Source organism: Neoarius graeffei, chromosome 26, assembly GCF_027579695.1.
Source record: "Neoarius graeffei isolate fNeoGra1 chromosome 26, fNeoGra1.pri, whole genome shotgun sequence".
NCBI lineage: Eukaryota > Metazoa > Chordata > Actinopteri > Siluriformes > Ariidae > Neoarius > Neoarius graeffei.
Genome location: NC_083594.1, coordinates 51812774 through 51827688, shown reverse-complemented (window position 1 = coordinate 51827688; position 14915 = coordinate 51812774). Strand labels below are relative to the sequence as shown.

Here is a 14915-nt window from a genome sequence, read left to right as displayed (position 1 = left end):
AATTTGCAAAAAATAAAAATGCTCCGTTTCTCAAAATCCAGTGAATGTGGTCGAATAAAACCGTTATTCCACTCAATCTCGCCGTACACGGCTTATAGCCGCAATGAGCATGTACGACTCCGATTTCATGGAATAACTGTTAAATATATTGGACAACTATTATATACAGTATAAAGGCTCTCCATATCACAGATTGTATAAACTCAATATTAAATCCTCGACTGGAATTCGATTGTTGGCGGTGGCAGTGATTTTCTCTCCATGCCGCGCTCATTCTCAAAATATGTTCAATTGGACTTCAGTTTGATCTTCAGTTTCGAGGATGAAGTTTTTCTTCTTGGCTGTATTGCGTATCTCTACATCGTAAAGCTGAGGGGTGTGGCCTCTAAATTGAGTTTATTTATCGGTGTGGTTATTTAAATGATTGTTTTCAGCCATCACACTTCTCAATGTCTGATTGTTGTTATGCTGTGATTGGTAAGATACGGGCGGCACGGTGGTGTAGTGGTTAGCGCTGTCGCCTCACAGCAAGAAGGTCCGGGTACGAGCCCCGTGGCCGGCGAGGGCCTTTCTGTGCGGAGTTTGCATGTTCTCCCCGTGTCCGCGTGGGTTTCCTCCGGGTGCTCCGGTTTCCCCCACAGTCCAAAGACATGCAGGTTAGGTTAACTGGTGACTCTAAATTGACCGTAGGTGTGAATGTGAGTGTGAATGGTTGTCTGTGTCTATGTGTCAGCCCTGTGATGACCTGGCGACTTGTCCAGGGTGTACCCCGCCTTTCGCCCGTAGTCAGCTGGGATAGGCTCCAGCCCGCCTGCGACCCTGTAGAACAGGATAAAGCGGCTACAGATAATGAGATGAAATGACACATGAACCCTGTCAGAGGATGATGATGATGATTCTTCCTCCACTCGAACCCACGCTGGTTTCTACCCTAGAAGGCTGATGTGTTGAGAAATAACGTGAGCTTGGAGCTGAATGTGTTCAACTGGCAGAGTGTTTGGGAATGCAGAGCTCTGTGTCTGTTATATGCGCTCACACAAAAGGGCAAAAGCGTGTGTGTGTGTGTGTGTGTGTTCACAGCGCTCACTGAGACGTCACACTTTCCTACAGCCTTTATTGTTCCTGTCCTTCATAGCGAGACATCCCGCTGTGCTGCTGTGGCGATTTAGAGCTTGTCCGAGACGGTCTGGTCATCCGTGTGCCTCTGAATTCAGTGATCATGTTAAATACACACACTTTCTTCTTCTTCATCACTGTCTGTCTCAGGGTGAAGAACTGAAGGGCAGGATGGAGGACTTCATCACATCGCTTTTCTCCTCTGCTCTGTTTGTGGTATTGAGTGTGGGTGCTTGAGCAGGAAACGTGTGCATGTGTGTGTCTCTCTCACTCACACACACGTGCGCTGAAGTGTTGGAACTGATTTTTAGATGATGACAGGCAGTGAGAAGAGACAAACGGCTCACTTCTTTTCCTTTTTGGCCGAGGCTGACCGGGATCTGATCAGCTATCAGGTGTGTGTGTGTGTGTGTGAGAGAGAGAAACAGCTCTTCGCAGTTCTTTGATTTTTGCTCTGAAGAGAATTAAGTGTGGCATTTCCATGGCATAATGATGAAGATGCTTGTGAAACTGCAAAACTCAGCTCGGTGCCTGAGCTGTGAAAGTAGTCGTCGTATTAAGAATAATAATTAAATTTTTTTTTTTTTTTGGGTGTGTAATTAATTTGTTGGCCTATTGAACCAGAGCAGCAGGTAAAAGCAGAGGTGAGTGACTGGACGATCACCAGCCTTTCTCTCTCTCTCTCTCATTGTGGCCCTCCTCAAACAAAAGGCCTTCCTTGACAAGGAGGGCTCCCTCTCTGAAAGACACAAAGAAAAAGAAGAGAGAAAAAACAAGAGCGTCAGGCACTCGCTTCGGCTGCATCTGTACGTACATGCCAATTAAAAAAGAGGCACCAAAAAAAAAAAAATCTGCGCATATGAGCATGCAAGCATCTAAAAAAGAGGAACATGATATGGGTTTTTCTCTTTCGAGCAAAATGAAGTCTGCATGTAATTTTTTTTTTTTTTTTTTTTTTTTTTTTTTTTTTAGTGGCAGTGACTGCATTAATTCAAAATAAAAACTGTGGATCAGTATCCTGAGTAAAGGGGGGAAAAAGGGATTTATTCTCCAATAAAAATTAAATCCAGATTAAGATCCAGTTTCTGGATGAATACACAAATTACAAGTTGGAAAGCACTTTTACGTAAAAGTAAAAGGTTAAATTCCTAATTAAACTCCACTTGAAACACAAACGAAAGGAATAACTCCAGAGAAAGGCAGCAGGTCACACGGAAATATAATTGAATCAAAAGGTCCAGATTAAATACATTCAGATTAAAGGGGGAAAACCCTGGATTAAAATATAGAATTATTATTATTATTATTATTATTATTATTACTTATTGTATATAATTTTCAAATTTATTTATTTATTTAGATTAAACCCAAGATTATAATGTGAGATTGATCTGATTTTTATTTTTAAATTTTTATTTTATTAAAGGATCCCCATTAGCTTGTGCCATAGCAGTTTGCTAGTCTTCCTGGGGTCCCCAATTAAAAACATATCACATCATTTCAACAGTTAAGAAACATACAGATATACACGCATTGCAAAATGCTAAGTGCAAGTTAAAAGTTCAAAAGTTCTAATGTAGCAAAATGCATGACAAAAATACTTATACTAAAAAGTTCAGGAACAATTGTAGCAAACAGTTATAAAATGCAATGCTGCCACCTCAATTTTTAAAAAGTAAAATACAGTGCTGCCACCTGTACATTGCTAAAGTACTCCTTTGAGCACCTAATAAAACAATATAAAAATACAAACTATACAGCTTAAGCCGACACCTATATTAACCATTCAAAAGATACACTTTTAGTCTCTTTTTAAAGGATCTTTTGCATTTGTCTTGACGAATATCAAGTGGCAATTCATTCCATATCTTAATTGCTCTATAAAGCACAGTTCTTTTCAGTGAATTAGTTATTGGATCTGGTTGTACAATGTCACCCTTACCCGCTTTCCTGGTGTCATGTTTGTGAACTGAATTACAAAACACAACTTGATGTATCATAAACTCAGGTCTGTGCGTTTTCATTGTTTCACTAAGAAATGTCACTGTGCTTAGGGCCAGCCTCTTCTCAACGCTGAGCCATGACAGCGTAGTCTGCATCTTATTGATGCTAGTTCAGGGCTTTGAACCAGAATTTTTTTCCTATTGGTTCGTTCCGAACAGAAACGGAATTTTAACGTTTCCGGTTTTGGGTTCCACCATTAAATAGACGTTCCCGAACTGGTTAGAACAAAAAAATTTCGTTCCCGGAACGGTTAATTACGTTCCCTGTCAGCTGTTTAACAAATGGCTATAAAATTATGTCTCTGTCTCATCCAGCTTAAGCCAAATGTAGGCTTATTCTATTACAACCTTCATTAAATAAGACAAGAAATAATTCAAGACAATTATTATTTCAAATGTTGGCGATTTGGATTCTCAGTATGTCTTCCCATCTACACAAACAGAAAAAGTGCCAAAAATGAAAGAGAATTCGTTTAGTGTGTTACCAAAGGCTAGTCAGGCCCTATGCATTGATAGGCTAACAGAGGTTAACGTCATTTAATGTTCGCGAGCCTCTCATTAACGTGGACAAATATATTGATATCGTGTTTGAAATTGACGTTTTTGAATAACAATAGACTGCAATATTTACCTCTTATTTAAGATGTGGAGACGTGATAGTAGTCCACCCTCCCGCGCTCTCCATTCAGTCAGCGAACGTCACACAGGAAGTGAACCCCAGCGGGTCATAGAAACTTGCGCAGGAGAAGAATGACTTTTTTATTTGTAGGCTACGGAAACTTTGAGGAATGAAATAAAAACCGGTATTAACCGGTTACCATTATTTTTAATAAGTGTTTCTGTTCCGGAACATAAAAAATAATAAAGTTTCTGGTTTCGTTTCTGTTCCATGTGAAATAGAAAAAGTTCCCGGTTTTCGTTCCTTGAACCGGTTCAAAGCCCTGTGCTAGTTCTAGATGAACATCCTAGGACAATCCTAGCAGCTCTGTTCTGAACAACTTGTAGTTTTGCCAGATCCTTTTTTGAGGCATTGTCTTATAAAGTGAATACCACTGCCCATTTTTTGAATGATTTGAATGATTTGGGAGGCAATTTGTTGTGGAGACATTTGCAAAGTTTCTGAAAACACACACACAGGTTCTGAAGGCATTTTTCTTCCCAAACACTTTTGCTGAAAAGACTGATCAATCAAATCAGAGAGGAGATGAAGAACCTGATGGACCTCCATTTGACTGTGCGCGCACCCTTTGCCACTCTAAATCTTTGTGACGGGAGGAAAACGGTTCACAATAAACCGATTTGTGCTTTGCCTCCTCTGTCACACTCTCTCTCTGGGTGAGTAACTGTGGAGTGCGGAGTGTGTGTTGGGGTTAATGAGAGCTGATGCTCGGTAAACAGTTGGCCTCACATGGCTAAGGTTCGAAAAAAACCCAGAGATGGACACTGACCTTATGCTGAGGGTTCCGCGCCGGTTCTCCTGCAGCTGCTCTCGAGCTAAAAAGGTGAATATGGCTGTGTGTTCTGTAAGAGGAGGCACGAGAGAGAAAACACAGCCACAGTTTACACACACGGTTTGTGTTCTGCAAATGATTTACACTGTTAAAGTGCCTGTGAAATGATTCTGTGGCCATGAACACGCCCTGTTCGTACACACACTCGGCTTGAAGGTGCTCCAATGGAGAATAAAGCTCCTCTTTTCCGTGTTCAGTGCGTTAACCTTCATCTCTAGTTCGTGTGTGTGTGTGTGTGTGTGAGAGAGAGATCGGATGGGTTTAATCAAATGTCCTGTGTTTTCAGTCACTGTGGTGCCAACTGAGGATCAGGAACCTCCATCCCTCACTGACCCATGGAGTTAATGAGGGCTTGGGTTCACTTTTGGGAACAGACGTGTCTGAAAGATACGTATTTGTCAAAGTTTTCATGTAAACTGCAGCACGGGTGTGAAAGGCCACGTTTGATTGCACGGGCACTTGAACAGACTGGACACTGTGGCTATACAGTGTGTTTCTACACATACACCAATATTCCATTTCCATCAGTCTTATGACTTGCTGAAAATGTTATAAAGGTTCATGGTGTTGCCACAATACAGTATTAACATGACAGTGATATAATTAATGGCACCCACCAGGTCCGACAGATGTGCATGGTGCTTCTCTAATACTAGGCATGTCAGGGGGGAAATTGTCCAAATCGCTTGAAACTGCTCTCATTGGATTCAGAACTGAATGCAGAACAACATACTTTTTACAGAATTAAAATATGTTGATCTGTTCTTGAGATCTTACAAATCAAAGATTGAAAAAAACGGCTAATTTTTAGAAAACTGTCGTAATGTTCTGTATGAAGATCACATGGTCCAAAATGGGCGCCGCTAACCAGTGAGATCAAATGTTTTTTTCTTCATAACTTTTTTTTTCCCCCAAGATATTTACATGGAAATTGGCAGGAACATAGATGGCTGTATACTGAATACAAAGTTTGAAAAATTAGTAAAAAATTATGCAAATTAGCATTAATTATGCTAATCAGGTAAAAGTGTTAAATCGGTACACTCGATAAAGAGTAATGAAAGATTAAAATAATCCCCTTTGTGCTCTGTAGGCCTTTGTATTTCTCAGTAGGGCCTACTCATGTTTATATGAAAGAATATAAATGATTATTTCGATTAATATTCACAGCTTTCACAGCGAACCTCAAAAAAAACCCCTGTCTGATCCACATCCAATAAACATATTCACTGAACTGAAATTGACTTGTGTTTCTGGCTTCTGTTTTTTTTTTTTTTTTTTTAAATATCATGAAGATCTCAATATTTTTCATCAAAACAACTCCAGTTATATTCTAAAATAGTTATTTACGGTACATGAATCTGTTTCATTTGAAAAAAAAAAAGTAGGTAAAGCTACGAAGACTGACTTCAAAGTCTTCTGCGACTCATAACATCAAAACTAGCAGATGGAAAATTTTGCTGAATCCTTCATCAGAAAGAGTGAAAGCGAGAGACCATTCCTATAAAAGTAATCTGATTTGATATTGACGAGTAATCCAGTGGGAAAATGATCAGGAGAAAGCGAGAGAGCCTGAGCGCTTTCCCGTGACTCAAAAAGAAAAGCACCGGCAGTTTCCTGACGTCACGCGAGCAGAGTTTTTACTCTGTTGTACCGACTTCATCCTGCCGTTACTCCCAAAGTACTGAACAGATCTTGACCAGATACATTTCTTTGGAAAGCAGAAATAAGATTTTTAATGATAAAAATATTCAATGACTGTTTAGACTGAGATGAGCGTCTGCACGGACAATTTTCACAGCACGGCCAGCGAGCGTCTGATATGCCCAGTAAAATGAAGTTTTGTTAGAGGACAGACTTTACGCCGGGAACACAAACACAGCAGAGTCGTTCAGCCTCCGTAGGCCGCCTCCTCTGGAGTAAGGTGTAGGGGTCGTGAGGATATTAATGTAATAGTATTGTACATGTGGTGATGTTTCTGGGCTACAGGAAATAACGAGGAGAAATCTTACCTGTGGAGGATGTGGAGAATGATCCGGACTCGTCGCGGCTCAGTTTAGCTGGGTTTAAAAACGTTTAATCAGCCCACAGCAAACACTGACAAACATGTGCAGGGGAACAAACCCACTGCTAACCTGCCTGTCTCAGTACCTGTGAGTGAGTCTGTCTGTCACTTGTATGTATCACTAAAATCAGTTTTTTAAGCACATTTTCATTTCAGACGCGGTTTTATTTTATCAGGATGAAACTGAACCCATATGATGGAAAGCTCATGTGGCTTTAATTGTTCCACCTTTGCTGCACCACATAAACATATCACATTATTATCCATACAGGATGCTTTTTCGATGGAATAAAAACATGTTCTATTCCCTTCTACACTGTAAACCCGAATAAGTTGAGTTTACTTAAAAAAAATTGAGGAAAGTGGTTGCCTTAAAAAAAATAAGTAATTATTAATGATTGAATTGAGTACCTTAAACTTACCAGAAGATTGTAAGTTTAAGGTACTCAATTCAATCATTAATAATTACTTTTTTTTTTTTAAGGCAACCACTTTCCTCAATTTTTTTAAGTAAACTCAACTTATTCGGGTTTACAGTGTAGCAGGTTTCGTTCATTTGGTTTGACAGCATGCAATATTGTTCGCATATCACTTATCCTACATGTATCACGTCACTCTACGCAGTGGAGGATGAGCACTGAATATGGTTTATGATATTGCATGGTTTTCAAGACAACATGACGTCACATGTTGATGTAAAACTTCCGCGCAACTGAGGCAATTTGTCAACGAACGTGGCCGCCAGGTTTGCTTTGTTAAATATGGAAGATTTTGAGAGAATTTTGAAAGAGAAGGATGTGTTGAACACCTGAAATGAATGTGTACGTATAATAATAATATTGGCTGGCTTTTTTCGTGGCCTATCAGATATATTCCATTCAGTTTCTATATTCTTTAATTTCATTCAATGTTATTATTTTTTTCTGGTATATTGTGTTAGTACTAGTCAACCAATTCAGTTTTATATTCATTTTTTTCAGTCAATTATTTTGATTTTGTTCAGTTCGTTACAACTGGCTCTTTATTATTATTCTGTTATTATTAATCATGTTGATAATTATTATTTTATTGTTATTTTTATGACAATTTACCTAGTCAATATACAATCTATTTCAGTTTGTTTTTCACTGTTTCATTGTTAATTTGCTATCCAGTATTTTTTTTCTTAATTATCTAGTTTATTTTCTCTATTTATTATTATTATTATTATTATGTTTTTTTCTCTTGCTTTTCTTGTTTTTTTACTATTATTAACATTATCAATATTGTTCAGTATTATTTATGGTATTAGTTTTCACATTTTTGCTATGCTTCCCCATGATATTCAGTTATACAGTATTGTCAAATTATTTCATCTCATCTCATTATCTCTAGCCGCTTTATCCTGTTCTACAGGGTCGCAGGCGAGCTGGAGCCTATCCCAGCTGACTACGGGCGAAAGGCGGGGTACACCCTGGACAAGTCGCCAGGTCATCACAGGGCTGACACATAGACACAGACAACCATTCACACTCACATTCACACCTACGCTCAATTTAGAGTCACCAGTTAACCTAACCTGCATGTCTTTGGACTGTGGGGGAAACCGGAGCACCCGGAGGAAACCCACGCGGACACGGGGAGAACATGCAAACTCCGCACAGAAAGGCCCTCGCCGGCCACGGGGCTCGAACCCAGGACCTTCTTGCTGTGAAGCAACAGCGCTAACCACTACACCACCGTGCTGCTCAAATTATTTTTTTGTTATTTTTTAATTGTGTGTAGTTATTTTTTGTCTGTGATAAGGGACCACAATGGAAACAAGTTTTTATGCTTTTTTGTGTCATCCCTGCCACACCTGTACCATTTTTATTGTATGTTTATGGCTAAATAAACAAAACAAAACAGCTACCCGTCTTCGACTCATTCAATATCATGCTAGCTGAACAGAAGATATGATTTACCACAAAATAAACCCCAGACAATATTATTTAATTATTTCCCTGGTTTTCGCTCTGCACTGAAATAAAACTGACAGCTCTTTTTAGTACTTGTAAACTGAACACTTTAGCAGTGTGCACGCGCGCACACACACACTAAACTGTGGAAAAAAATCAGTGAGACATGTCTATGAAGGAAAATATATGGAACTATTAAAGTCTTCATGATTGTGTGTCTCGGAGTTCTCACCCTGGTGGTTTTGATCTTGTTCCCAGAGGAACACATCCAGCCCGAGTTATCGGGCAGCGTCTTGCACTCCTCTCCTTCCAAACATGGCTCCATCTCACACCACCACTTCCCGATCACAATGGAGGCTGCACAGGATGGACACACACCACACACACACAAAAAAAAAACAAAACAAGGTGAGACTTTCTATATTCAGAATAAGATATAAGAAGAACTGTGAACTTGTACAATCGAACCAACGTGTGAAGATTTTTCTAAAAGCAGAAGCTCCCTCAGAAATCCCAATGTGCTTTAACACGTCGACGACATTTCATCCTCAGTTTGCAAACCGAGTTTCAAATGTGCAGAGATGTGTAAGTTTCTTTCCTGCTGTGAAAATGTGGCTCCGTGTTAAACCTGTGACAGACCACAAGCCCTGCCCTACTTCCTCTGCTGTCCTATCGCTGCAGTTGACAAAAATGTCGTGGCTTTTTTTTTTTTTTTTAAGTTTGAGCAGTACAATGGTGCTTGAAAGTTTGTGAACCCTTTAGAATTTTCTATATTTCTGCATAAATATGACCTAAAACATTATCAGATTTTCACACAAGTCCTAAAAGTAGATAAAGAGAACCCAGTTAAACAAATGAGACACAAATATTATACTTGGTCATTTATTTATTGAGGAAAATGATCCAATATTACGTATCTGTCAGTGGCAAAAGTATGTGAACCACTAGGATTAGCAGTTACGTAATTTGAAGGTGAAATTAGAGTCAGGTGTTTTCAATCAATGGGATGACAATCAGGTGTGAGTGGGCACCCTGTTTTATTTAAAGAACAGGGATCTATCAAAGTCTGATCTTCACAACACGTTTGTGGAAGTGTATCATGACACGAACAAAGGAGATTTCTGAGGACCTCAGAAAAAGTGTTGTTGATGCTCATCAGGCTGGAAAAGGTTACAAAACCATCTCTAAAGAGTTTGGACTCCACCAATCCACAGTCAGACAGATTGTGTACAAATGGAGGAAATTCAAGACCATCGTTACCTTCCCCAGGAGTGGTCAACCAACAAAGATCACTCCAAGAGCAAGGCGTGTAATAGTCGGTGAGGTCACAAAGGACCCCAGGGTAACTTCTAAGCAACTGAAGGCCTGTCTCACATTGGCTAATGTTAATGTTCACGAGTCCACCATCAGGAGAGCACTGAACAACAATGGTGTGCATGGCAGGGTTGCAAGGAGAAAGCCACTGCTGTCCAAAAAGAACACTACTGCTTGTCTGCAGTTTGCTAAAGATCATGTGGACAAGCCAGAAGGCTGTTGGAAAAATGTTTTATGGAAGGATGAGACCAAAATAGAACTTTTCGGTTTAAATTATGTTTGGAGAAAGGAAAACCCTGCATTCCAGCATAAGAACCTTATCCCATCTGTGAAACATGGTGGTGGTAGTGTCATGGTTTGGGCCTGTTTTGCTGCATCTGGGCCAGGACGGCTTGCCATCATTGATGGAACAATGAATTCTGAATTATACCAACGAATTCTAAAGGAAAATGTCAGGACATCTGTCCATGAACCGAATCTCAAGAGAAGGTGGGTCATGCAGCAAGGCAACGACCCTAAGCGCACAAGTCATTCTACCAAAGAATGGTTAAAGAAAAATAAAGTTAATGTTTTGGAATGGCCAAGTCAAAGTCCTGACCTTAATCCAATCGAAATGTTGTGGAAGGACCTGAAGCGAGCAGTTCATGTGAGGAAACCCACCAACATCCCAGAGTTGAAGCTGTTCTGTACGGAGGAACGGGCTAAAATTCCTCCAAGCCGGTGTGCAGGACTGATCAACAGTTACCGCAAACGTTTAGTAGCAGTTATTGCTGCACAAGGGGATCACACCAGATACTGAAAGCAAAGGTTCGCATACTTTTGCCACTCACAGATCTGTAATACTGGATCATTTTCCTCAATAAATAAATGACCAAGTATAATATTTGTGTCTCATTTGTTTAACTGGGTTCTCTTTATCTACTTTTATGATCTGATGATGTTTTAGGTCATATTCATGCAGAAATATAGAAAATTCTAAAGGGTTCACAAAATTTTCAAGCACCACTGTAAGTAGCTGTCTGTCTCTGTGTCTCTCTTTGTCTGTCTCGCGCTCTCACTCTGTTCCTTTGTCTCTCTTGTATCCCTGTGGGTAAGCATTCCAAAGCATTCTGAATGTTTGAGCTGACACTCGAGATGCCTTCATAAATAAATGTGAAATAAATCTCTCCTCACTTCACCGCATCACTGATGAGGCTGTACATTTGTCTCTGTTAAACAATGTGTTACATTTGAGAATTCAACGGCGTCGTGGTGTCGCATGTTGTAATCCCAGGGTCACTGTTAATTATTAAAAAATCATCAAAACTCGTCCTCACTGAGAGCTTTAAGTATTGATGTGAATGTTAAACTATTCACTTTTATTGATGTACTGAGTGCTGCAGACGTTCGCTGAAAGATGGTCAGGGAAGGCAAAATTTTCACACTAAGTGACGAAATCACAGCGTATTGTTATTAATCACTCGATCTGTTTCTTCATCTTCACACAAGATATTTAAGTTATTCCACGAAAACAAGTCGTACATGAGCTGATAGCAGCTATAATCCATGTACGATGAGATTGAGTGGAATAACTGTTTTTTTTTTGTTGTTGTTTTTTTTTTTATTATATCCATATTCACTGGATTTTGAGAAACGGAGCATTTTTATTTTTTGAAAATTCTATAAATAACTTTATACAAAAAGTCCAACAAAATCATTTCCACTTAGAATGTAAACAAACCGGCGAAATGACAGGAGCAATTTGTGAAAAATGTTATAATTCTTGAAAAAAACATACGTTCTTACAATCAAATGCTTTCATTCCATATTTTGTTGCTTCTTTTTTTGTATATTTTGGAGTTTTGTTTTCGAGTAGTTTTTATTTCGTCCTCGGTTGGTTCAGCAACACGCTCCACCATTTTGTTTTTCTCTACTCATGGTATATGAGCTGATATCCTAGCAGTACAGTAGCCAATCAGAGCGCACGATTGCTCATATCCACTGAGGCTACATCCACACGACAACGGCAAAGAGATTTTTTTTTAAATATCGCGTCCACATGGGCAACGGATCAGTAAAATATCAGGTACATATGGCAACGTAACGCTTGCTGAAAACGATGCAATACACATGTCACACCTCTACGTGCGCTGTAAGACGGTCCCATCGGAGACACCAGAACAATAGAAGAAGTAGACGCATACGCATAAACCCCTTCTTCTGTAGCATCAGCCACATAAAGTTTTGATTATTAATCAGTAGTGTAAAACGAAAGACGCGGAAAGAGGAATGAACGGGGGTAGATGGAAGCCGGTACGCCAACATTCTGATATCCTCCAGAATTCTTTAATGGTCCGGAATAAATTGAATGCTACACGTTGATGGATTACTTTGTTCTTCTACGCCCTTTTTGAGGAATGTATTGTCAGACTTAAACCAACATCTGAAGAGGTGAGATCGCTCCTTTTTTCCCCTATTTTTGCTGGCAGGATTGTTTTTGTTTTTGGAAAGCAGTGAAAATATTTTGCAAGCGTGTTTCATGAACCAAGTTATAGGATTTGTTGACAACTCGCATTGAGTTCGTTACACTTCTACCCGGCGTGAAGCACTGACAGTCATGTGGTTGTGACGTCATCGTAAACAAATCCATTCTACTCATCCAGACGACTTCGCAATGGCGCCGTTGCCAGATTTTTCCACTCTGGAACCCGTTCTCAAAAGATTTCGTTTTGGGGCACCCAAACGCCGGTGCCGTGTGGACGCCAGGCCGAAATGATAAACAATTTTATCAGATTCACCTGAATCCGTTGCCGTGTGGACAGGGCCTTAATGTGAATCGAATAAAAATTTCCATCACACAGTGAGCTCTGCTCTTAAACAACATCCTATTCACAACACACGCTTACCAGGGATTAGAAACGTGAACAAAACTGCAAAGTTTTTGAAATGTTTTTATTGACTATATCAAACAAATTAAGCAACTGTTCCAGATTGAAAGTGTTCTTTTTAAAAATAAGTGCTTCACATTTTCTGTACCAGTGTCATTTCAGTTTGAAAGTCAATTCAAAACTTTGATTAAACATTTTCCTCAGATATCAAAATTCCTGTCCGTATTTTGCTGATGTGTGAAGGCAATAATTTTCTGATTATGCAAGCAATGATGCAAACAAAAAAAAAATAATTAAATACACGAGCAGGTCATCATACGCGAAGAACATTATTAACGTTCATGCTGAAAAAGACGTGTGGAGCAGGAAGGTCAAACTTTCTGTTCAAAATGAAACAAAATGATGAGTGTTGCCAGGCAAAACAAACCTTGCCCGGTAGCACTTATGATGAAATATAAAGGAAGATATCACGAAAAGAAAAAAATGGGTCCCCTATGGATCCATGTGGCTACTGTTTATAAATAAGTGTTTTCTGGTCCCATGTCCATACAGTAACTATAGCATGTGTGTGTGTGTGTATATATATATATATATATATTTACTCTATGAGGCAGTGGCCACAAAAATGAAGCGTAATCCAAAAATTAACAATTTAAAAATCACAGAAGTAAAATATACCAAGTGTCTGTACTTTTTATATTATTCTACTCTTGCCTCTTACAGTTTTCGAAACTGAAAGCTCCAAACCAAGGCTGATATACACACGCTGTTGCCATGACCCAAACTCTTATTTCCCGGAAATGGCCCGGCGCTAGAGCTCAGTGGAATGCACTTTCCTTCTGTAATAAGGATAAACATGTCTGAAAGCGGGTGGCACGGTGGTGTAGTGGTTAGCGCTGTCGCCTCACAGCAAGAAGGTCCGGGTTCGAGCCCCGTGGCTGGCGAGGGCCTTTCTGTGCAGAGTTTGCATGTTCTCCCCGTGTCCGCGTGGGTTTCCTCCGGGTGCTCCGGTTTCCCCCACAGTCCAAAGACATGCAGGTTAGGTTAACTGGTGACTCTAAATTGAGTGTAGGTGTGAATGGTTGTCTGTGTCTATGTGTCAGCCCTGTGATGACCTGGCGACTTGTCCAGGGTGTACCCCGCCTTTCGCCCATAGTCAGCTGGGATAGGCTCCAGCTCGCCTGCGACCCTAAATGCCATCCATTTTTGCTAAATCCACTGAAGGCTATTTTAGGAAATAAGTTTCGATGGACTTGTTGTAAAAGCTCTGATCACTGCTGTTTGTGTCGAGGCACAAAAACAAGAACTTAAAGCTCAGAATGAGCAATAAAAGCTTTATTACTCTGTTAAGAGCGTAAAGCACTGTGTCAGCTTCACAAAGTCTGCTCGGGTTGGCCCCCCCCCCCATTTAAAGAATAAACCTGTAAGTGAAAACACGCTGTTCATCACAGCATGTTCAATTTACAGCTAACGTTAACAGATCAGAACCTAAGCGCTTAAAGAAATAAAATGCACTTGGATTGTTTCATCCCACCTCTGTTTTTTCGGAGCTCTTCTTTTCCTCGCTTCAGAGACGAACCCAGACAAGCGCGTTGTGATTCTGAGGGAGAGGGGTTTGAAGGTTAAACCTCTCGAGCGCTTCTCCTCTGATCTCTCCTCCCAGCTTTATGAGACAACAGTCAATCAATGTAAAAACCGCTGGATTAAAGAGTCGAGTCAGACTAAGAAACGCTGCTCAGAAGTGTTCTGCTGCTTTACATCATCGACTCGCACAACATCCTGGTACAGCTTCGGTTTTCTGATGTGTACGGTTCTGAAAACTGGTGTCTGCGTGGATTTAGTTTTCATTAACTATGATGTAAAATGATACATCTGACTATGGAAACGGTGTAACAGCCTTTACGTACAGCATCCAGACTCGTCAGAAGTTATGATGCTGCCGTCATGGACACTTAAGATTCCTCGTCCCTTAAAGAAGCTGTATGTCACATTTTACAATTACAACCCCGATTCCAAAAAAGTTGGGACAAAGTACAAATTGTAAATAAAAACGGAATGCAATAATTTACAAATCTCAAAAACTGATATTGTATTCACAGTAG

At 39.9% G+C, this 14915-nt stretch overlaps 1 protein-coding gene across 1 annotated transcript in view; it reads right to left on the bottom strand.

The window, feature by feature from the left end:
* Window positions 1-4613: 4613 nt before the first annotated feature.
* LOC132874494 (chemokine-like protein TAFA-1) overlaps window positions 4614-14915 on the bottom strand; it is a 342199-nt gene continuing 331897 nt past the window's right edge. The window contains exons 3-4 of the mRNA XM_060910720.1: window positions 8865-8989; window positions 4614-4640 (exon numbers count right to left, since the gene is read on the bottom strand). Coding sequence (XP_060766703.1) covers window positions 4614-4640; window positions 8865-8989 — 152 coding nt within the window. The remainder of the gene's footprint in view (window positions 4641-8864; window positions 8990-14915) is intronic.